The sequence below is a fragment of the Lepisosteus platostomus genome, chromosome 4, assembly GCF_059453375.1.
Source record: "Lepisosteus platostomus isolate fLepPlt1 chromosome 4, fLepPlt1.hap1, whole genome shotgun sequence".
Lineage (NCBI taxonomy): Eukaryota > Metazoa > Chordata > Actinopteri > Semionotiformes > Lepisosteidae > Lepisosteus > Lepisosteus platostomus.
Window position 1 is genome coordinate 46072318 of NC_142614.1, and position 25189 is coordinate 46097506.

Below are 25189 nucleotides of genomic sequence, written 5' to 3' on the forward strand. Positions count from 1 at the left end.
AGAGCTTGAGGTCAAAGAGCCACTTGCTTGATAAGAGGTGAGACAGCGACTGCTTCAAGGAGGCAAACCGAGCTACAGATAGAAAGGCCGGCACGCACGATGAGGTGCCGGAGCAACAAAGGTAAAGTCCAGGAATGCCAAACACGAGAGATGTTGGTCTCTAACAAGACCGAAATGCTGCAGGGCCAGAAAAGATGTGTGAAAAAGTGATGCATAGCAGGTGAGTATTTATAGAGAAGAGAACAGAAATGCAAGATTTCAATCTACTTCCTCCAAAACCGCTGTTTAATAATTCCATGAAGGAAACTCTTTTTTTTTTACTAACTTGCCAGAATTTGTTGAACAAACAAAAATAATTTAAAAACAAAACATACAACATGATATATTTTGACTGTCCGGAACCCTCTTACATAAAAGCCTCTTTATAAAAAAATGATTCCCCAATTAAAAGCTAACAGAAACCAAGGTAAAATAAGCACATGGAGGGAGAATGAATGAACAGTAAAGCCGTGTGCATCATCTGAAGTGGGACAACTTCTAATTGGGCAAATGTAATCAGTGGTATGCAGGAACTGGTTTTTAGGTAGGTTTCGCTTCTTGATCTATATCAGAGCGTACTATTCTGATCAAGTTGGCAAACCAGTTAAATTTGCAGATGATGCCAAAACAGAAAGAATGGCACAATTTCAAATCTAGACTGGTCATGTAAATATCAAGAAAAGTGAATACTGCTACTTGAATAATATTTAATATAAAACAAATGTCCTGTGTATATTATTAAAATTAGTTTTTCATTTAGGTTATTGCTCTGATCACTATGGGACAAGGTCACTGAAATTCCTTTTAAGACGTCTCTCGTTGTAATGTGCATTATTATTTATCTCACATTTTTTAAACATTAATAGAACAGGTTTATCCAACACTGACATCAGTGGTGCTTATAAAAGGCTCCTTTCCAGTGCATCAGAGCCCTCTGTACACTCAGTCACCTGGCAACCAAATACTTATACAGAGATACGGGCCTTTCATCTCAGTACTGCTTGAAAGAACTATAGATAGATTTGTAATAGATGCACACAGCTAATGTTTTTGATTATTCACCTTAACTATCTTCTGTCCAATTACACACACAGTTTAATGGACCCATTTCACAAAGCTGTTACTGTTCTCCAAATTCTGTCTTTGTGAACAAAACACAGTTCATCTTTTCATTTTTTGCTTCTTTGGAAGGATTTTCAGAATAGCCTCGGGATCACTGAGGTTTATATAAGAGGTTAAGTGACAGATTGACCCTCACTGAGCCAAAGTACTGTCCATGGATAACGTCAAGCAATCAATAATGCTGAGAAACATACACCAAGTCTGTTAATCGTTAGAATTCAGTCAAAAAAATATAATATTTAAAAAGTAAAAGCAGGAAAGAGTATATAACTTGGTAACAAACCAAGGCTATCCTATGAGAACCCTTTTGAACTTTGTAGTCACTTAAGAAATCTCAGTCTTGTTTCATGAAGTGATCACTGTCTATCTGTAATGTTCCCTCTACAGTATATACAGAGTGCGTCCAGAGAACAGAACAACTGTACAAAACCAAGGTTGAGTGGTAGAGTGAAAGAATTTTGGATAACAGCATCAGCTAAATGGTCTTATTATTCTTTTTTATTGTACTGCCAGAAATCAAAAAAGTATTATTGTATATTGACTGGAGGAAGAAAATGACTGCAGTCTATCCCAGTCAGATGTGAAAAAGAACAGTACTTTGCTGCCAATATGTAATAGAAAACAGTTACAACACAACAAATATTTCAGTTGCTCACCTCAAAAAGCATGCTTGTTTAGGTTAAAGAAAATTAACCCCTCAACCCCCTGTATTTGCAATCTTAGTAAAAACAAGAAACATTAAGAAAAGGTCTATCAAATTGTACTGACCTAAGAGACACCTTGCTCACTTCACAGAATTAAGAAACTTGGAAATGAAATAATGTTCATATTAAAATCCTTGATCAGCAAACTAATTAATCTCTCAAAATTAAGGCATGTTAACAACCAAATGTTCCAGTTATAGTGAGGGGTCGACCGTATTGTCAGTTGTGTGCAGAAGTTTATGTTTAAGCTTGAATCAGCATGAATTAAACTTCATGAAGTAGAGAACAGAAAAGACAGCACATGCCAGGAGTGAGTTTAATCAGTATAATGCACACATACTAAGTGTAATCACTTTCTGCATAAGGCACAGACACATGGAAACACAGATGACTTGTAAAAAATCCCCGCTTAAATAATTTGCTCTACATATTATTTTTTCTTGTTTTTTTATTTTTATTTAAGGGTCAAATATCTAGGCACTTTCAACTATTGATATTTAAAGTAGTACTGTACATATCTTGTCAACCGTTGCTTAATGCTGGCAGGAACATTTACTAGTGCATTGTTTAAGAGCAAACCTCACTGTTTTTAGAGTAAGGAAAAATGCTACCTGTTTTAGCTACTGTGTGTGAATACATTTCTTGTTATTCTTATTGTTAGAAATGGGCAAAACAATTCTAGAATAATAATGTCTGTTTCCTCTATTGTATATTCCAAAACAGTTTCAATGGCCATATATATTAATTTATTTTTTTACAATTGCCGGTAAACTGCACCATATTTGACCTACTTAAAAAAATAACACTAGATCCTCAGAATATATTACCACCGACAAAATACACTTGAGCATGACAGTGATAAACTCAAATGGATTTTAACACTGTTGTTTTTTGCCAGCCTCTATACACTATACAAATGAAAAACCCTCTCAAATGAAATATTTTCCAGGGAGTGACTGATATAATTTTTTTTATAGTAGTAACTACTATACCTCAAAACCACAAAGAGAAGAAACAATTAAATCTTATACTAGATGAAGATTCTAACTGATGTCAAAAGTGAAAATCATGTAAAGGCTGCGTGTTTTTCCATCATGATTAAAATCTGCGCTGTACAAAAATAAAATAATTTTGTGCAAGCACATAAAGTTTGTAAAGTTATCAAGATCAAAAAATCATGGCTTGTGCTGTTATGTCTGTTATGCTGTTATGTCTTTAATTACTATCATATGCATTTTTATCATCTTAAGAAGGATAATATGCAGTCTTTATTTCAAATGCTGATAACTCACTCTAGAAGACATACTGTAGTCCCATCTAAAAGGATTTAGCGTTAAGCTCCCCGATTTTACCAAGTTCCTGTTACCATGATATCTGGAGATTGAAAAAATGTTTTGATGAAACCTAGGAAAAAATTAACACAGGCCAGAAACCTGTTAACTGATGTAGAAATTATCAGTACCTTCAATTCAAGCTTAACTAAGAGAGCTTGAAAGGGCTTAGCACCACATTAGTGAGGTTACCTCAAGTGAATACAATTTCACTGTATGAATAGCTCAAAGTTGAGCAACACTGATCATGGAAGGCCATAGTTCTCTAGATCACACCCTGCCAAATCCATAAATAGTGCTTAATATTAAGAATTAATATTATAAAAATGTAACAAACAATTATCTTGATTAAGCAATTGAAGGTAAATAAAAACCAGAACATACTGTACCACATAGGGTACATCACAAAATTAACAAAGTCTAAATCAAGAAAGCTCACTCAAGCCCTATAATGCAAAATGCAGGTACAGTGCCTTGCGAAAGTATTCGGCCCCCTTGAACTTTTCAACCTTTTGCCACATTTCAGGCTTCAAACATAAAGATATAAATATTTTATTTTATGTGAAGAATCACCAACAAGTGGGACACAATTGTGAAGTGGAACGAAATCTATTGGATTTTTGAAACTTTTTTAACTAATAAAAAAATGAAAAGTGGGGCGTGCAAAATTATTCGGCCCCCTTGCGTTAATACTTTGTAGAGCCACCTTTTGCTGCGATTACAGCTGCAAGTCACTTGGGGTATGTCTCTATCAGTTTTGCACATCGAGAGACTGAAATTCTTGCCCATTCTTCCTTGCAAAACAGCTCGAGCTCAGTGAGGTTGGATGGAGAGCGTTTGTGAACAGCAGTTTTCAGCTCTTTCCACAGATTCTCGATTGGATTCAGGTCTGGACTTTGACTTGGCCATTCAAACACCTGGATACGTTTATTTGTGAACCATTCCTTTGTAGATTTTGCTGTATGTTTGGGATCATTGTCTTGTTGGAAGATAAATCTCCGTCCCAGTTTCAGGTCTTTTGCAGACTCCAACAGGTTTTCATCCAGAATGGTCCTGTATTTGGCTGCATCCATCTTCCCCTCAATTTTAACCATCTTCCCTGTCCCTGCTGAAGAAAAGCAGGCCCAAACCATGATGCTGCCACCACCATGTTTGACAGTGGGGATGGTGTGTTGAGGGTGATGAGCTGTGTTGCTTTTACGCCAAACATATCGTTTTGCATTGTGGCCAAAAAGTTCGATTTTGGTTTCATCTGACCAGGGCACCTTCTTCCACATGTTTGGGGTGTCTCCCAGGTGGCTTGTGGCAAACTTTAGACGAGACTTTTTATGGATATCTTTGAGAAATGGCTTTCTTCTTGCCACTCTTCCATAAAGGCCAGATTTGTGCAGTGTAAGACTGATTGTTGTCCTATGGACAGACTCTCCCACCTCAGCTGTAGTTCTCTGCAGTTCATCCAGAGTGATCATGGGCCTCTTGGCTGCATCTCTGATCAGTCTTCTCCTTGTCTGAGCTGAAAGTTTAGAGGGACGGCCAGGTCTTGGTAGATTTGCAGTGGTCTGATACTCCTTCTATTTCAAGATGATCGCTTGCACAGTGCTCCTTGGGATGTTTGAAGCTTGGGAAATCTTTTTGTATCCAAATCCGGCTTTAAACTTCTCCACAACAGTATTACGGACCTGCCTGGTGTGTTCCTTGGTCTTCATGATGCTCTCTGCGCTTTCAACAGAACCTTGAGACTATCACAGAGCAGGTGCATTTATACAGAGACTTGATTACACACAGGTGGATTCTATTTATCACCATCAGTCATTTAGGACAACATTGGATCATTCAGAGATCCTCGCTGAACTTCTGGAGTGAGTTTGCTGCACTGAAAGTAAAGGGGCCGAATAATTTTGCACGCCCCACTTTTCATTTTTTTATTAGTTAAAAAAGTTTCAAAAATCCAATAGATTTCGTTCCACTTCACAATTGTGTCCCACTTGTTGGTGATTCTTCACATAAAATAAAAAATTTATATCTTTATGTTTGAAGCCTGAAATGTGGCAAAAGGTTGAAAAGTTCAAGGGGGCCGAATACTTTCGCAAGGCACTGTATGTTTCAATTTCTTAAAGGAAACTTGGAATACTAGAATGAATTCCAATGTATGATCGGTTTGCTGTGCTAGGGTTTACATTTCATAAGCAATCCTATATTAAAAAAACGTGAAATGCAGTAAATTGTAAATACTCCACATACTTTTGTTTTTGCATTAAAAAGAGAGACAACTTTATGTATTTAGAAAAATGAGTGAATCCCCTGCAATTACTCTTGCAGTCTTACAGTACTACTACAAGATAAAAGTAATAGGTTTATTCCATGCTGAAAAAAAGAAGAGAGAAAACACAACGTTTCGGCCGTGGAGCCTTCTTCAGGTGTGTGATGACACACCTGAAGAAGGCTCCACGGCCGAAATGTTGTGTTTTCTCTCTCCTTTTTTTCAGCATGGAATAAACCTATAACTTGTTCCTTTGCAGCCTACGCATGCTGACGCAGCTACCCACCTGAACTACTACTACAAGATTACCAATGTCCATTTACATTCTCAGTGCCAAACATCAAATTCTGTTTATGTTGTACTGAAATTGGTGTTGTAGTAAAATAACCACAGAGGAAGACCTTGAGTGGCTACTCTTGTAAACAACTCGTTCAGCTCAAATTTGGGCATGTCACTTGTCACCAGTAGCTAATGGTTTGTAGTAGCAATGTGTACTGGTGAATTTGCACAGGACAGATTCAGATGAAGGTGTAAGCAGCTGGTGTAAGGTGTAAGGTGTAAGCAGCTGTAGCAGCACCTCCACTTGCTGGATAAGCTACCAGCTGCTCTCATATCATCTGTCTTCATCCTCCTTGCACAGCAAAGTCTTAGAGCTGGCAATGCATCATTGTAATGGGCAAACAAATAAAGTGACTTGCCTAGTAATGCACCCAATTTGAAATGATAAGAAAAAATAATCACTGAAAAAGTACTGTATAGCTACCGATTGTATTGATCTACCTTTTCTAAAAGTTTAGTAAGTTACGCTACACTTAAATGAGTTACGTTCCTTGATATGACTTTGTGTGGTCAGGGTAGTGGTATATCATTACGTGTAATCACTTTTTAGTGGTTAAATAAGGGTGTTTGGGGAATGTAAAAGAATACGTTTTTTCCATGCTACTTCCCAAGCAGGATTTACACTAATATACTGTATCGCTCACTTTTATCTAGAATTACCAATCTTAAGCATTTTAAGTGACATTTTAAACAAAATAATCTAAATCAAGCAATATTATTATTTTTAATACTAATAATTTTCTTTTCTGGCCGCACACAATCAAACCAGACCAATTTTCCTAGAAGCCAATAACCTCACCAGTATCTCTATATTGGATAAAGCAGTTTAGAAGATAGATGGATTATAGAGGAAAAACAATCCCAGAATTTACATTTGGGGTGGGGTTTTTTTTTAGAAAGCACTTTCAATGAATTTTGTCTTGGTCCAGATATTCCCTCCACTGAAATCACAAGGTTTACTTTTCCATTGCTGTGCAGATAAGGCCAGAATCCACTTGTAATATTGTAGCAAACATTCCTATTTCTTTTCATACGATTTTAAACTGATTTGGCGTGTGACTTAAATTTTGAAAACAAATTTACAGCCTCCTTCACTAAACAGAGTTAAAAGAACAGAAACACTGTGTTGAACGAGGAAGTCATACCACACACAGTAATTCATTATTTTCCTCCATATTGACTACTTTTCTAATCATACAAATAACCTACTTATCAGTTGTTGCACTTAAAGCCTAATTTTCATGTGATATACAGCACCAAGAGGTTTATAGGCCTGTGGTACATACAGTAAATAAGTGGTCACTTAAGAGAACAAGCAGGCCCATGCAAAAAGGCAGTGTGCCACATCAAAGCTAGAATGCTGCCACTAAGTCACATGGCAAAAGATACAAATGTGTTTGGTAGAACATTAACCTCACACTTTGCATCTATCGCAATAGCCCAGCCAGAAGCAGTTAAGTATTTCAAATTAGATTACTAGTTCCGTACCTTACCAGACATTGGTGGTGGGGTATAATCACTTATTCCCCATAAGAGAACCATGAACAAATACCAGAAAATAAATGAAAAAAAAAAATTCTTGCAGATTCTGCAACACAGCAGGAACTGGAGCAAGCCACATGAGATACACAGTATAGGGAAGACCCCTATTCTAAGGTCCTGTAGTATGTACCATTACTTCTACATACCATTACCATGAGCTACTGGAATTTCAGCAAGTTGTAATTCAACACAAATAGTAGAATACAAAAACATTGCAAAATCAAAAAGTGGTAGGGAGTTAAATATCAGTAAATGTATGTTAAAATGCTCAACACTATGATGGAATGGTTGTGTAAAATATTAAAGGCATTTCATTGAAGACATTAAACATAGGGCAGACTGCAAATAAGAAGGCACCTCTCAGCCCATACAGCACATTTATTTTCTAGTAGCTAACTGAGCTAAGGATCTTATTCAGCCATTGTTGTGTTCACCCTTGCTGATGTGCAGCAGGGCAAGCTAGCATTGATGCTGCAGCCAGTTACATGACTCTCCAACCTGTCTCTCAGCACAGGTTGCCACAGATACCAATTGACTGGAGACCTGGACCACCTGAAGACAATTTATGACAACATCTGCTTCAGGTGGTTTAGAATACATTATCTCTGATGTGACACTCCCCTTGTGCTTCACTACTGTGTCATCCTGTATTTGACCCTCACTTCGCTGGACCCTGACTACTCTCAAGAAATCTGCTCCTGTGTGTTTGCAGCACTGCTAAGCTTTTCTGTGTGCATGTAGCACTGTGCAGCCTCCCTAGTCAGTGCACTGTTGCACAGTTCCCACCTGTAATTTTTCCTGTCTCTTCTGCCTGTCACCCAGCATGTGGGTCTGCCTTACAATTTATAGATTTGCGGATATTCCCACCCTTAGCAGTGGGATACAACAGTCATTTCTTGAAAAAAAAAAAGTGTCAGCTTAAACAGTATGGCTATACAACATGTTCAGCAATCTCACAAACCTTTGTGTAAAGAAATGCCTTTTGAAAATGCACTTTTATCATCTGGAATTTGTTTTAAAACCTGATACCACAGATAATTTTACTTGTTTATTTAGCTCTCCACATTCCCTAATTCTCCACATCTCCTAATTTACTAACTATAAAGAATCTAGATCATTAATACAAGCTAAGAACATAGGTGGACCTCATACAGATCCCTGAGCTACTCCACTAACTACAACACCCACAATTTCAGCATTTACCCCTTATCTTTTTTTTTTTATTTAAGTACACAAATTACCTCAAATGCCTATGTTGCCTGCAATTTGAAAAATAATGTTGTATGAGGAACTTTATGGAAAACCATAAAATCTACAGTAAATATAAACAAATCATATGCTATCCATTTCTGTTTCTATCCATTACTGGTAGTTAAACATGATCTACATTTTCTAAATCCATGCTGACAGCAATTTAGAATATTTTTTTAAAATACAGGATGATCCTCTAGTTTAGTTCTATTTATTGTTTACATAACCTCACATGCAATATGACATAACATCACAATTTTTAATAATTATTTGGTTCAGTTTTGCAACCCTTTTTATGGAGTTACAGTAGCAATTTTCCAGTCAGTAGGAATTACCCCTCTCTCAAAAGACTGCTGGAAGAGTTATGTTAATGGTCTGTGAATTATTTTTCTTAAGTCAAGAACTCAAGCTCTGGAGATTTATTATCATAAGTGCTTCTTGTACCTGTAACACTTCTGTCTCTTTTATACTAATATTATTTAACATTGGACTTTGTGTTTACTCAGCCTGAGGCATGTTGTCTGTTCCTTCCTTGTTAAACACCAAAGTGAAATATTCATTAAACACATCAGCTATAGTATTTCCTTGTAATCTTATGTTTTCCATTTTTATCTCTGGGACACTTTACTTTATTCTGTACTGTTCTTCTTCTAATAAAATACTGAAAAATATTGCAATATTCAATTGTCTTTCTCAATCTTTCTAATATCTTCTTTATCTTTTGCTTGTGTTTATTATACTTCTTAAATTAGTTACTGTTTTTCTTTAAACTACTGTTATTCATTTTCTGCTAATTACATGTCTTTCCTGTCCAGTTCTGCCTCTCTTAAATTAATTTCTTTCATAGTCTGCTTTCTTGAATCATACGTATTGTTGAAATAACTTTTGAATATTTTAGCTGAAACTGTACCTTTTTAAAGTATACCTAAAAAATACCATATTAAGATCATAGTCACCTTACAGAAAATATGTTATTGCTCTTGATACAGTCCAAAGAAGAGCAACCAGATGTATTCCATTAACTACTAACAACCAAACAGGCTAGATAGGCTTAAACCAGGGCCCATCCTTTAATTTGTAGCCATTATTATGCTCTTGGAAGTTCGCTTATCTATTTTCTGTGCTGTTAGAAAAGACTAAATCAATGCAAGCATTCCCTCTACTAGGTGCTCTGACACACTAAGCAGGTAGTCAATATCCATGTCTTCTATTTCAAATTCTGCTGCTGATGTCCCAGTGAGTTTTTCCCAGTCTGTGCAAGGGAAATTAAAATCTCCCATGAAAACCACTTCTTCATTTATTTCATCATATAAGACTGCATTATAAATTATATTTGAATTTGGTGGTCTGGAGCATAATTCTAACACCATGCCTTTTGTATTATTTTACTTGTTTGACTCATATAGCTTCTGGGACTCTTGACTTATGCTAATTTATCATCCTCTACTAGAATGTTGTTTTTAATGTGTAGTACTACCCCTCCCTATCTGCCAGCTTTTCTGTTCCTCTATCTCAATGCTGTAATAGACTCCCACAATTCTCTTGTTAGCAATGTAACAATAAATTTTACTAAATCTAATGAAGCTTCTTCTGTTTCCTGCTTTTTGCATCCAGTGCTCATAATACTCATATTAAGGTGTGAGCATTTAATTACCACGACTTTTTTCATTTTGTTGTTTTTCCAGGAATACATTTTTGTCTGTGCTTTGTATATATTTTCCTTATAGATTTTCTTTAAATTCTTCCCCTTTCCATTCTAGTGCAAATGTTTTGGAATTGCTCTATAGTTGCTTGTACCTATATTCACTGTAGGTGCATGTCATTCGTGTCTCTGCAGATGATTCTGACCATAGACACGATTCCACTAGCTGAGAAAGCTGTCTTCAGCTTCCCATTTTCTCCCCCTTGTGTTGTTTTTGATGGATAAATGTTCAGAATTGTTCCCCATTGTAGGTTGCCAGCAGGATCCCTGGCAAGATTCAGACCTACTCCTAATCTGTCTTCTAAAGACCGTGTATCTTTGCAGCACCTCTAACCAGTTGCGCTCCTTATTTCCTTATTTTGTAATTTGCTGCTCTTATAAATTCTCACACCTTCTATAAGATGCTTCGAGATGAAGGCACTAGATAAAATAAAATAGTAGTATTAGTAAATAGTGCATGTTTTGTAATAAAAATGTAACCATAGCACTCATTTCTTTAATACTGCAGTAAATGCACAGAAAAAAAAGATTCATGAACAGTAGATCATAAATCCTATATGGCTGTAGTGTGTTGTCCTTCATGATGTAACAATAATCTGCATGTGTACTGAGAATCCCTGGGTAGCCAAAGAACATTTTCTACCACTATTTGACAGCTTACCGCTCTCTGACACCCCACTGAAGCTTTTATGCTCTTGTCTGACAATGCATATGCTGTAAGAATGTTAACAGCAGTACAGGCTCCCTAAGAGAATATTGCACTTAAGCACCAATGCATACATATTGCCATGCAATGAGTTCCATACTGTAAACAACTGAGAACCATCACATGACAAAAAGAAATTACAAAGGGCCATATTCATATCTGTGCATGTGTCTGCTACATATTGTAGATTCTGTGTTCTGTGCTTTCTCCCATGATACCAATGTTTTTGCGCATTATAGTTAAAACTACAAATGAGACAAATTCAACTATAGAAAGACAGAAGAACTTTGCAATCATCAAAGTCTACATGGAATCATTACTAAAGAAACTGCCTAAACCCACGCAAGGAAAAATGTCCTATGTTTTAACACAAACTATTATAATCTTTGTGTACTGTATAACTGCGCCCCTTTCACCCATCTTTCGATTGTCAGAAAGCCGCTCATTCCTGGTGTAGGCTATGACGACCCGGAGCCTGTTCTGGAGGTTAAGGTGGGACTATTCTCTGGATGGGACAGTGTATTTTTGGGATACAGAGCACTGTACTTCGCCATTAATACATATTTGTTACTGATTAAAAACTCTAGTTGACATGGACCTTGTACCGCTACGAATGCGGTGGACAGGTGTTTCAACCAGGGTGTGTGCTGCCTTACGCATGTTGCATGCTATCGGAGAAAGCAGTTAGAAAATAGATTGATGGATTTTTAAAGTAGGCTTTGAAATCATTAATAGTTCAGCAACACAGTCTATAAATAATACTATTTTTATTACACAATGTTATTATTTGTTATTTGATTAACATTTCTTAATCTGTAACATTTACACCGCCAGCCTGAAACTATATAATGAATATTTATTACATTTCACTTTAATTTACTCATTCTGGCAAAAACAGTACCGGGTTATTTCTATAAAACAGAGCTCAGTCATGAGTTCTGTATTGTGTTTTCCATTGGTGTTGTAAAAGCTACACAATAAGTTGGTGTTTTGGTAATCAGAATGTCACCACAATGTAGAGATCTATTCAGTTTTTTTGGGGAAATTCCTAGGTACGTGTTGTGATATATATATATATATTAATGGCATTGGGTTTGGGTACATGAACTGTTTTCACAATAACATGGATGGTGGTGATGGTCATGGAAATTGATATAGTCTTTATATACAGTATATCTTCCTTTGCACATCACACCTCATGTCTTTCATTTTTGGGAATGTTTCCAGTATTTTTCACTTCTTCCAAACACATCAGTTACAGAGTTGAATGTATGGTTCTCCCAGTCTATTTTTATTCAAACAATTAGTTTTTGAAGAAGAGGTATTTGGTCAGGTGACAGTACCAAAAATCACTATGACATAAATAGGAAACAGGGTGGCACGGTGCCACAGTGGTAAGCACTGAGGCCCTGGTTTCAGGACCTGGGGTTATCTCTGCGTGGAGTTTCTATGTTCTCCTTGTGTTCTCATAGGTTTCCTCCTGGTGCTCCAGTTTCCTCCAACAGTCCAAAGACATGCTAGTAGGCTAACTGGCTTCTGGTAAAATTGGACCTGGTGTGAGTGTGTGTGTGTGTGTGTGTGTGTGTGTGGGTGTGTGTGTGAGTGTGTGTGTGTGTGTGCACTGAGATGGACTGGCATCATGTCCAGGGTGTACCCTGCCTTGTGCCCGTTTCTTGCCAAGATAGCAACCCTGTGACCCTGAAATGGATAAAGCTATTAGAAAATGGATGGATATATAGGAAATTGTGCTAATATGTAAACATAAACCCATATTCAATTAACTGAGTGCATTAGCTTCATGCACCAGCTATTTCTATTGTCTTCTATTGAAATCTAACCAAACCAAGGAAAAGACGAATATATAATATTCAATATACAAAGACAGTAAACATCCATTATCCTAACTGTTACATTTTGCACTTGTGCAGACTTTAATTCACTAAGGACACTAAAAATGTTGGCAGTAATCTGTGCATACCAGACTGCAGCACATGAAATATTACACAATTTTTCATTTTGTTTGGTCTAAGAAAACAAGAACTGATCACTCTTGACATGTAACTGGATTCAGTTACATATCAAGATTTTGTTTTGCAGCGTAATAAAGCTAATGCAACTTTCTTTTTTTTTAAATTATACAACAATGAACTGATACATATTCTGTACAGTATGTGCACGACAGTATGTCAAATAATTTGTTTTAATTAAGGAAAAGGTCTTCAATACTTTAGATTTGTTTTTCATCTTCGTGCATTTCTTCATAGCAACTACTATGTCAGAAGAGTAGTCCTCTAATGTACTCATTGTATTTTTAGATCTCTTGTGTTGTACTGTATGACATTTTAAACATTGGTCACATGTGCCTTTATTAAGAAGACACTACTCCATTCTACTAAACAAACTATCAGCCTTTTCTCATTACAATATGACTAACAACATCCTTAAAAAAGAAAAGAAAAAAGGTGTTTAGTCGTACATTGAAAGTAGCACAAGCCAAAGAAATGTACTGTAGTTTCCACCTTGCTAGTAGATTGCAGAAAGCTGCTGTTGTTGAATGACAGAAGCAGAAAAGCTCTGTTCTTACTGTGGTTTTAAATGATCAAAACTATGTTGTTTGACGTAAAGAAAGTAGAACTGGAATGTTCCTCTGAAAATAAAATATGTCTGTGGTCTTGACACCTCCCTTTCCAAAAATCTATTCAATGAGTGATAATCTCAACAAGGTTTTGAAGTATTGTTACATCCTAAAATATCATAGCAATTACCTTTGGTTGTGTTTTATCAGTCATTCAGATTGTGTTACTAAAGCCTTTTGTGGTTTAGTTAATAATACATTAACAGTGTTTAATTTACACTATTGGTTTATTTCATATATTGTCAGTAATTGTGTTGTTTGTGACTTGAATTGTGTTTACATTGGCGTATACGAACACACACATTGTTGTTTTATGCGTGTCTGCAATGTGGTCATATTCTGAGTATAGAGGATACTTGTGTATTTTAGAATATTTCCAAGTTATACTTTGAAATTATTTAAGCAGTAACCAATAACATGCATTCACAGCATTTAATAATGTATCTGAACTTATAATTGCTTCCTAACAGCACCTCCTTTGAGCTACAGTAAAGATTTTAAAATGGAAATGTGAAAGGTATCGCTTCAACAGTTAGAAGTCCTTATTTCAAACCTATACCATGTTGTCCTTACAAGCATTAAAATTAGAAACACAATCCAAAACAAAACAAAACTAACAACAACTAAACTGCAGACACTTTTTTCATAGCAGTAATTTATAAATTAACCATTTTTATGCATAAATCTGAGAAAAGCTCTTAGTTTTATTTTCAAAAGTACAACACCGTGTGTTTATTGCTACAGTATTACTTTGACAGTGGTTCTGATCATAATTTTAAAGACTTATAACAAATGTACAGAAAAATGAAAATGTTTTTCATAAAAACAGGAAAAACCAAAATAAAAATGTAAAAAGTATGTGGCATGTTTTATAGAGCCTGCATTAACAGATTTTGTGTAAAGGCTTCTTCATATGCTGTGGTTCATTTGGCATTTCTGAAAATGCAGATGACTTTAACAGTCTGCTCTACTTTCTTTCAAGAAAATAAAAAAAAATATGACAATAATTAGAGATACATGTCCTGGGAACAGTAATTGAGTCACATTTCAGGAAAGCCTTTCAATATGACAAAATGAGCTGGCTGCTAAGAAGTTATATGTGGACATATTTCGATGTGTACATAATGTCCATTTACAGGCTAAAGATAGGCACACAAGCTTAGTTTTCATAAGATGATAGATTGTAACTGTAATGTACACAACATTGCATATGATGTTTGCTCAAATGGTTTTGAGATTAGTATAAAGCATGCTGACGTAGGATAGATCACGATCTAACAGTTTAATGCAGTCACGAATTACACAAATTATTTTTACACATTTTTTTTGTGTAAACAAGAGAACACAAAAATAATTACAATTATTAGCCTACTATACACACACCCATCAAATGTGTAAAGGTGTTGCATATAAATTTGAGAATTCCAAGAACAAAGGTGTCTTAATATCTTCTGGACGACTTTAACAAAATTGAAGCTACGGATACATTTTGTTAATTACATTTTAGAAGAATATGACACTACTCTGTTTATTAAAATTTTCCCTGGATGGTATAACCCCTAACCCCTCCTCTCCCTCCCCATAACGCAAGGGTTATACTGCAACCTGCAATTCACTTTATCGAACATGAAAGACTGCGTAGAAAACAATATTCTTTGGCCTTTTGACTTTTCATTGCCAGGACTGACTTTTGCTATGTTAAAAATTGCTCTGCAGATTTGATTTAACCCATTTAAGTCTAAGAAATAGCTACAGTATACCTTAGGTTTGATTACAATGTTTCATTTTTAAAGAGAGCGGGAGGGGGAGATAAATATTCTTCACAATTTAGAACATTCGGTGCGAAAAATAACCGAGAGATACAGTATGCCAAAGTGGAAAATAACAGCGTGTAAAGTTTCAACTTCTATTTTTAAAGTATCCCTTGACATTACTCGCCCATCTGTTTAGTAGTGGCTCGTGTATAATGGTTTAGAAAGACTATATTCCAAATTACAGGTGTTTCTTTATATGGTTGTACCATATTTCCTACATTGAAATACAAATATAACTTATATAAGAAACCATTCATGTTTAATGAATCCTGTACTATATTTAGTGCGAATATTATCCACATTTCCACAGACTAGTTATACCAGTTACTTTTTAATAATCAGCTTTATATTGTGATTCGGTACAAGCCATTGATTTCACTAGCGCCCATACATTACCTTAACGCTCGTTTGGCTTGTCTGTGTCTCGGCCTCAATGCAGCTGTGTCCTCCGCTGTTTTCTCTGCGGTCCCGGCGAGAGTTGGTCCGTGTGTGCCTGCTCTGGTAGGCGAGAACTGATGGGATGGAGTCAGCCGCGTCGGTCTTGATGAAGAGGCCGTGCAGAGTAGCCGCGGTACCCTGCGAGATAGTCGTGGTTTGATGGGGGGAGTTGGACTCGTCCGAGTCCCTGCAATAGATCACCCCGCTCTGAGAGACGTGAATACTGGGAGCGCAGCCCATACCTTTCAACGCTCCCTGCGCAGCCCAGAGCTCAGATTAATGAATCCGATTGCTGCGCTGTCTCGAGTCTTCTGCTATTTCCCCACTGCCACTGTTTTCTCCCTTCTTTCAAGTGTTGCTTTTGCTACTCCCTATCTCAACTCCCCCTTCTTCTTCCCCTCTGTGCATTTAAACACATAAAGGGGACAATACTGCCAATTCGCCCCGATATTTCAACCCCTCTTTTCTGTCCCGTTAATTCTTGTACTCCGAGGTCTTCATATACATTTCCATTAGGCTCTGCCTTCACTGTCGCTATCCTACAGTGTTTGCTTTCTACTGTCAGCTGAAAAAAACATTCGGTAGTGCATTCAAATGCCGTCGCATTTTCTTAAAAATAATTTTTCAACCAGAAACGATGATACTGAAATCCACACGCCGATATGGTTAATTTTCTAACATCTTATTTCATTTTTTCACATATTTTATTCGTGTGTTCCTTAATTTAAATCCCTCCTGGAAAAAATATCTCAAACGGTCGCTGTTGCTTTAAACAGTATTTCTCATTTAAAATCCTTTAACTTCCAAGTCACTATACAGTTGGATAGGCTTCTCGTCTCGTCTGCAGACTGCCAATTTCAACCGGTCTTGCATTCGTCTCCTTTCAGTGATACAGCCTTCAAGCACTAACGCCTGTGCTAGAATCAGAGTCCGGAATCATTAATTATGCATTGTTGGTTCAGACGCAAGCTGTATTACCTCCTTGATATGGTGTTATTTTCTGATTGATTTTCAATGAGCCCACAACATCCTCTGAGCCTGAGGTTAAACCCAGCTCCAGGACTCTAGTCTGCTGACCTCATCGCCCCCTCTCCACTACCACTCCAACCGTTTCTATGGTTTCACAAGGATATCAATACAACCACTGCGAAACCCCGCATATATAAAAGCACTGGCAAAATGTAGTCATATGGACCTATTGCTATTTGCGACAGCTGCAGTTTTCATTAAAAAGGAAAAGGTTATTGGTCATCCTTATCGTGGACCTGTGGAATAATGTTGGATGCCATTTTCTATTTTTTCAACGAACAAATGTAGCAAACGTCAACACAAACAAAAATACCAAACAGGAGGGTTATTTGTATAAACATCTACAGTTTGTTAATCAACCATAATATGCTTCAGTACTACAATATCACAACTGTGTTTATAATGTTTTACAGTAGATTGTATCACAGCCTAAGCAAACAAACAAGACTGTACTAAACGAACATACAGTACATTTAGAAGCATATTACAGTCTGAATTTCAAAATAAATATACAATATATCTGTGCAAAATGTTTCTGTACCACACTGTGTCTTTTCAGATGCAGGCAGCTCATTTTTGTGTGGTTACTGTTTGCAACAGTAGCCCTTTGTAAATGCTGTCTGTATGTGTAGACTAGTGTGTTAATTAGGCATAAACTGAAATAAACTAATATCCTGCACTGCAACCCAACTGACCACCCCCTACTAATTTCAGTTATGGGTAAGATGTATAAGGAATTACTTGTTAAAATGAACAATAATTTTGAGGAAACATGAATTTAAAGACTAATTAGATACAGTGACCTAGACAGTACGGTATGTTACTGAATCAAGTAACACATCACATCTTAAAGGACATTTCCTCCAACACACCATTCATTTTACAAAGTAGTATCTTATGTACACCTGTGTTACAGACAACTTTTTCAAAGTTTCTAGGAACATTGTTGTGTACGTGGTGTACTAAATGGATACTGCCACACACAACAGAAGCAAAACAAATCTGACATCTCTTTACTAACATCTCCAGTTTTTTCATTGCCATTTGGCTCCTTTGCTTAGTGCTGAAGTGCTAAATAACAACACACAAACCAATTTAAATGTTTATCCCCTCCACTATTAAGTGACTCAAAACTACAATACAGCCCATCATACTACACTGACTATTGCACCTCCATTGACAAAAAGTCTGTGTTGCCAATGTGCAAGAGTGTCACCTTCTTGGCATATTCTAACAAATGCAGAGGATTATACATTTTCCTTGTAACTTCAATTATTTGATTCCAGGTCAAGACATCACTTTAACAGCAGTTTAACAATTCTTACAGTCAGTGGAATATACAGGTAGCTAAAGATATGAATACCTCTTTACTGGAGATGTATATACCACTGTGCAAGCTGCCATTTTTACTATACCTTGATAACAAGGCTACAAAAAGGATCAAGATATTAAGCAAGCAACATATTTTGAGATTAAATTATTTCCTGTTAAAAAAAAACACACAGCTACATTGTTTTTACCAACACAATTAACATACTCTATGCAGTATATACTGTAGAATTCAGTAGTATGGCAAAACCCTTACTGAGTAGAGGCATGATTTGAATCATCTGGTAGAGGAGAGCTATAACCTGTATAAGAGGACAAGGCTGTCAAAACTCCCGAAAAGAAGTGAGTCAAAACTCAATGCAGAATTCTTAAATGATGAAGACTTAAAATAGAATAAGAAAGAGGATATGCTTATCAGTTCAAGTGATACATTTAAATGAAAGGTTCATTTGAAGCTTTAGTAAGGTAAGGTCTGGTAAGCCGGAGCGATATTAATACATCAGTTGGTGGAAGTGGGAGAGACTAGGGTTTGACCTCCTCCCAAACATTTGATTAAAACTTTTATTCATGAAATAGAAAATAGTAAATCAAGGTTATATCCACTGATATTTTCATTAATTAATATTGTTCATATCGCTTTGCCACATCCATTGGTACTAATTATTACCGTTATCATTATTTTAAAATAATTAATGCTAAGTTGACAAATACAAGATCATTCTTTTTTATTCGAGTATTGATGTAGTACTGCAGAGAAGTTTGACTGATGATATTATAGATTTGTGTCTTTTGAGTGTATGAAAAATGTGCAGTTTTAAATAACTCACACAAATGTGCTGATCCAAAAAGCTTTTACATTTACTGGTTACTACTTTACAGTATGGACATGTTTTTAAGACATTAGACTTTGCAGGACATTAGATTTCTTCAAGAAATAATCAAACAGTTATATGGCATCTAAAATGCTTTTTCTCCCCCTTTTTATGGGAGGCTATAGACTTTGTGTAAGCAACACATAACACCTTTTCTTATTTTGTGTGGATCTATAACAAGTGAAAAGGTACCTAATACCAGAAAACAATTTTTGAAAATTAGTTTGTTGAAAGAATCTGTACATACAGTGCATGTGAACACCTAGGTTTTTATTATCTGTAACTGTTATAAAAATAAGATGCCCACAGTACAAAGCTAGTGAGATATGCAAAACCCTTGGTAATATTCATTTTTTAAAACACACATCTTTGAAAATAATCAAAGGGCAGCACCAAGCAGGACCAAGACAAAAGTAATAAGATCAAACCTTTACTCTTGTAATCATGAAGATTAATTAAGATGGCATATTGAATAATTCTGAAATCATATAAAAGTCATAAAGTACACAAACACGTTATGTTAATGGGTCTAGATCCTACACAGAACATCTCACAACTTACCTTAATTTGCCAAGTTGTGAAGAGGGCATATTGCAGGTAATGTAAAAGTGTATTATGTGAGCTTATAAGGAGGTACAGTATTTCACCTTCCAATGAAAACTCAATCTAACAGCGTTTTTTTGCAGTTGTGACAAAATGGCTTCAAAAGGAGAACAGATTTGAGGATAAATCAAACTTTGCCACTCAATGGAACAAAAAGAGTGGGTTGTGCATATTCCACAATTTTATAGTAATTGTCATACCCAAATAAACAATGACTACTTCTAAAGAAAGGTTTACGATACAAATGCTCATTGTAGGGTAATTTCTAATGGAACCTGTCTTAAAAACTATACCAAGCTTTTAGTTAAAATAGACAGTTTTAAGGAGGTCATGTTGCTAAAGAAAGTCTGCTTCACTCAAGATGTAAATGGAAATATTGTGATATAAATACAAATTCATCATTATAGAACAATATTGCCAGGAGCCAATTTTGAAATTGTCAGATATTAGTAGCCAAATTCTATCAAGGCATGACAGAAAATATCTTGACATTATTCATTATTCAGAACTTTTGCAAAAATTATCATGTGCTACTAATGATATGAGCACACTCAGTTGAAGTAAAGATGCAATACAAATATGCAAGAAACATATTCCAGTTTAAGGACAGAAAAGCAAACATAGTAAATCACATCGTGATTTAACAAGTTATCATCAAAATAAGACTGTGTAGTTATATCTGCTCTGTGAAATCACACTGTGCAATGCAGACTACATGGAATAATGTGCTGCCTCACAGTACGCTCACTGCAATACAGGTGGTGTTATCATCAAAGACTGATGATAATTTGAACTTTCTCACTCTGTATTAACAAAGCACATTGACTGCATTGGTCTGTTTGAAAAGGGTTACACATTTCAGTTTAAATCTAGTGTTGAGTAAAATACTCATCTTGTTGGGGAATGGATGCAATGTGGTTGTCCCCTTTAGATGAGGAAGATGTAGCTGAAGAAGGTTAAATCGAAAAATCCCATTTAATGTCAGAAAAGACTGTGTACAGACACTGAAAAGATTGTGTCTGGGGGACAGGTCTGTGTCTTACCGATGAATGCTTGTCTTGTTTGTTTTAAAATACATCGATTGGTTTATCAAACTTCTTAGAAACAGTGTGTTCCTGATACTTTGATAATTTTAGCTATTTGATTCTGTGTTTTTCCACTGACATTATTTTGAACAGCCCTGATTTCAGATCAATTTAATCTCTGGCTGTTAGAAATGAATTATTTAAAACACTCCTTAAATGTATTTACAGCAACAGTGTTTAGAGTGCAGAGAATCTGCAGGAGAGAAACATTTTCAACAAAGCTATGCCATACGGCAGTCTGAAAATTGTGGCTAAACTTACTTACACACCCTTATATTCAAAAAGCTATTATGTTCATTTTCACAAAATTTGTTGCTGAAATAAGATTCTTTAGTTTCATTTGCTCTGTGAAACCACATACAGTGCACTGCGGACTACATGGGATAATACTTATTGACAACATTCAGATATACAGAACCTGCTGAGCCTAACATTGGCAATGGGGAAAGTTGCTTTTCAAATGTAATCCATTAAAGTTCCAAATTACATGCAAGGGATTACTTTTTAAAAGTAACAAGAAGGTGTGGGAAAATAATTGTGAAAACAAATAAGTTGCAGTGATCTTTGCAGCATGTGTATAGCTATAATTCCTCCAACTTATTCATTTAAAAAAACTAATGGAATACTTTAAAAGCATTTTCTCTAGCTTTTGCTTTACAACACCATCGTCTGGAAGACTCCACAGGATTTGTAGGAGTCTTTCTTGTTTTGCCAGGAGCTAAGAAAGTCTAGGCTTTCCAATTCCTACTCTGCCCCTGACAGCGCTGAGTCAAATATGTGCAGAAACTTGTGGGATTCTGGTCATAACCAGCTACTGAGGCTCAAACATATTGTGTCAGGACAGAAAAATACTTATGATTTACATTTTTAAATACTTGGTTAGAAAACCTAGAGAAAAATTAAAAATATTGTTAGGAAACGCCATCCAGTGTATATTCTGTCTCTTTTTTGTTCCCATTAGTGATGCAAAAACCCCTGATTTTTCCTTCACTAAATATTCCAAATGTTTCATTTTAGTTGATCGTCCAACTAAAATGAAATGAATCACCTTTATTAATTGAACAATATTTCCTTTTCTGGGCAGAAAATTAGCATTCCTGTACACAATATGGAAGAAAACAGTAAATTAAACATTATTTGGCAAGTACAGTAGTTTCTGTTACTCTTTCAGTCAAAGCACGTATGTGACCTGTACTGTATGTTGAAGGCAAATGGGTTGTGTTCTCTGTAGACCGCAATGAGGATAATGAGGATTTTGTACATTTTGTACAGTGTTACAATTGTACATCAGTACATTTTGCTATGGTGTTTTAGAACTTTGGGTGCAATTAAATTTATTTATGTTAATCTAGAGATATTCTGCAGCTCTTCAAATCTACAGAGCTGGCTGTAGCAGGTGCAGTTCAGTCTGTTAACAGCATGTAGCAGTGACCCCATTAATTCAATACATATATACAGGTATACTGTATAATTGTAATTAGTATCAAACCACACAAGATATCCAACCATCAATTTCCTAACTGCTTCTTTTTCAATTCAGGGTTGTAGGGGAGCCAGAGTCAATCCTGGCAAGCAACAGGCACAAGACTAGGTACATACTGAATGAGATACCAGTCCATTGCAGGGTAGGCAGGCACAAACACGCACACACCCACACCAGGACCAGTCTTTTCCAAAGCCAATTAACCTACATTGTAGCAGTATGTTTTGAGCTATGAGAGAAAACCAAAGCACCTGGATGAAACCCACGCGAACCAGGGCAGAACATACAAACTCCACTCAGACAGCTCCCCAGGTTCCAGAATTGAGCAGAGGGCCTCATTGCTGTTAAGCACCAATGCTGCCCACCGTGCCAGCTTGCTGCCTACTGGATATCCTCCACAGGATATATTTGATTGCATTCATATGTTGAATTGTAATTCACATTATTATATTTGTCATTTTTCAAGCAGAAATCTGAAAGTTATAGCAACCTCTATGAGTGTAACAGAGACCGTGAGAACATAACATTCAATTTCCCATATACTCAAGAAATAAAAAATTGCAGTTTTGCCAACCACAGGGGTTTTCAGAAACATAACCTCTGTGGTTGGTCAATTAAACCAGCATTTGAACTCCTGAACCAACTTCACGAACTAAAAGGGTCTCCAGCCTTGGTCCTGAGAAACTGTTGTGTCTACTTGTTTGTTCTAAGTGGGCTCTTTAGTACTGGTGCAAAGTGATGAATGTAATGATCTACTTGCTTAACTAGATTTTTTTTACTCAGTCCTTGTTGCCAAAAACAATTGGATATTGTTAATTCAGGACAATTTAACAGGAAATCAGTTTATGATGAACAGAGAGAGGAGTGAAAGACAATATATCAAACGCACCCACTATAGGGGTTTCTTTTTATCCTTCTGTTTTTAATTGGTTGCATTTCAGCTAAAACACCTTAATAAAAGGAAATAAGAAAAATGAAGGGAAGATCTTCAATTCAGTCACAGGTACAAGGTTGGTACTATTTACACAAGCCCCACATACTGTAGCTTTTCAAGAAGTCAAAACTATTCTAAAAATGCACCTAAAATAGAAAATTGAAATCGCCTGAGTTTAAGAAATTAGCTGCCACAGAAACCCAAAGACACAGTGGTCCCCCAGGAACTGTGTGGAGAACCACTGCACTATTTTCCACTCTTCCAGATTCTCAAACATTTATCTTTCCTGACAGGCTCATCCTCCCTGACTGTATCCCTATCCTAGCTACTGACAGCACAGTTAGCTTAAGTCCCACCCATGCACAGCTCACCTGAAATGATGGAGACTTGAATGCCTACATCAGTACCAGTAATCTGAAAAAAGTATTACATGATCTCATCTTTTTATGTACAAGACGGGAAATATAAAAAGAGGTCCTGAAATAATTGATATAACCAGTTGTACTCTGAACACCACTTATCCTTTACAGGCTGCCCAGCCATGTGGTGGGATTTCATCCAGGCATTTTTCAAGACATGACTGGGTGAGATCCTTGGGAACCATTAGCTACTGAAAAACCAAATAAGCCAGATGTGTCGAATGTCCCTCTCTTGTCTGTAACCATTGTTACGTTTATATTTTCATTCTAGTACTACATCAATAAAGTAGAAATATATTTTCAGATACTTAAAGTAGTTAACCAAGTTGACCTTTCATATGACAATGCCCAAAATTCATAACAAAATCCAATGCCACACAGTTCTGTTTTGTCCATCGGTTTCATTCCTGAGATCAAGAAAAAAGCAGTTAATTAGGTAGAGTGAAACACACTCCCAGTATACATGCTTGTTGTTTGACCAGAGAGAATCTGTGAAAGGTGGGTTTATCTTCAGTAATATACAGCACCTCATCTGCAGTCTGCATTGGAACCCTTATCAGCTAGCTTCCTGCACTGTGCTTCTTTAGTTACAGAGAAGACATTCTGAATACTTAGAATTGAACCGTTTATGGACTGTTGCTTGCACTTGCGTAGAGAGTTTCATCCCAAAGGGCTTCGCATATTGGAGAGGAACCCCCTCAACTGAATTATGCACCAGCCACTCCACTGAACAGCTGATCATGTGGAGAACTGAAACACGACTTCATTAAAATAATAATGGGGGGGAAATTAATTAGGCCAGACTGTGCCAGCCCAAAGATTAATCAATCCAAGAAACTGGAGTTGACATACCTACACGTATGTCCTTACTGTATGAATGGTGTCATTTTAGTCATTCATTTATAACTACAACTCATTTTCTATACAATAGCCTAACGACTTGTGACATAGACAAGCTGCTGTGACAATACCCCTAGGCCCCTGACTGCCCCATCTCCATGAGGATTCCCAAGTTACTATCACTCTTCAACCAGAGGATATGCAACTACTAACTACTGTATAACCAAAAAAAAATATCTTTTTTCAGGGCTGGGTGGAGAATACAGGACCTATTCACTTGCAGAATTTTTCAAATGTATTTATTTACCATTTTTATGGGCTCTACTTTTTAAAATATTTTTGCTTTGCATTTGCTGTTCATTGTATTATTTTGTTTTTTCTTACACAATTAAAAAAGTATGTAACAGTTTTGTTTTTAAATTAGTGAAATACCACATACTTTATCACAGATAAACGGTTTATAACAATTGTTTAAAACAATTTAATGTACCATGTTTATCACTCCACCTGTGGGCACAGTAAGGATGACATTAATCTGTATTACTAAATGTGTGTTCTATCACAGAAGTAAGAAAAATAACCCAAGGAAAATGAAAAGGTCTTCATTTATCAATGTGACTAATTTTGAAAACTAAATATATAATATGTACACGATACACCTGTATTATGTGTTATATAGTATTAAAATAATAAAACCTGTCAAAAAATTTTG

At 36.2% G+C, this 25189-nt stretch overlaps 1 protein-coding gene across 5 annotated transcripts in view; it reads right to left on the reverse strand.

The window, feature by feature from the left end:
* pde8b (phosphodiesterase 8B) overlaps positions 1 to 25189 on the reverse strand; it is a 102143-nt gene that overhangs the window by 75580 nt on the left and 1374 nt on the right. The window contains exons 1-2 of one of the 5 annotated variants that reach the window (XM_088629622.1): positions 16126 to 16994; positions 15842 to 16021 (exon numbers count right to left, since the gene is read on the reverse strand). The exons of 1 other annotated variant lie outside the window; for it this stretch is intronic. Coding sequence is in view for 3 of the 4 variants with exons in the window: in XM_088629618.1 (XP_088485744.1) it covers positions 15842 to 16123 (282 nt within the window). In the remaining variant the exon portion in view is untranslated. Of the gene's footprint in view, positions 1 to 15841; positions 16997 to 25189 lie in introns of those variants that run through there. 3 more of the 5 variants (XM_088629620.1, XM_088629619.1, XM_088629618.1) reach the window with 3 other exon arrangements.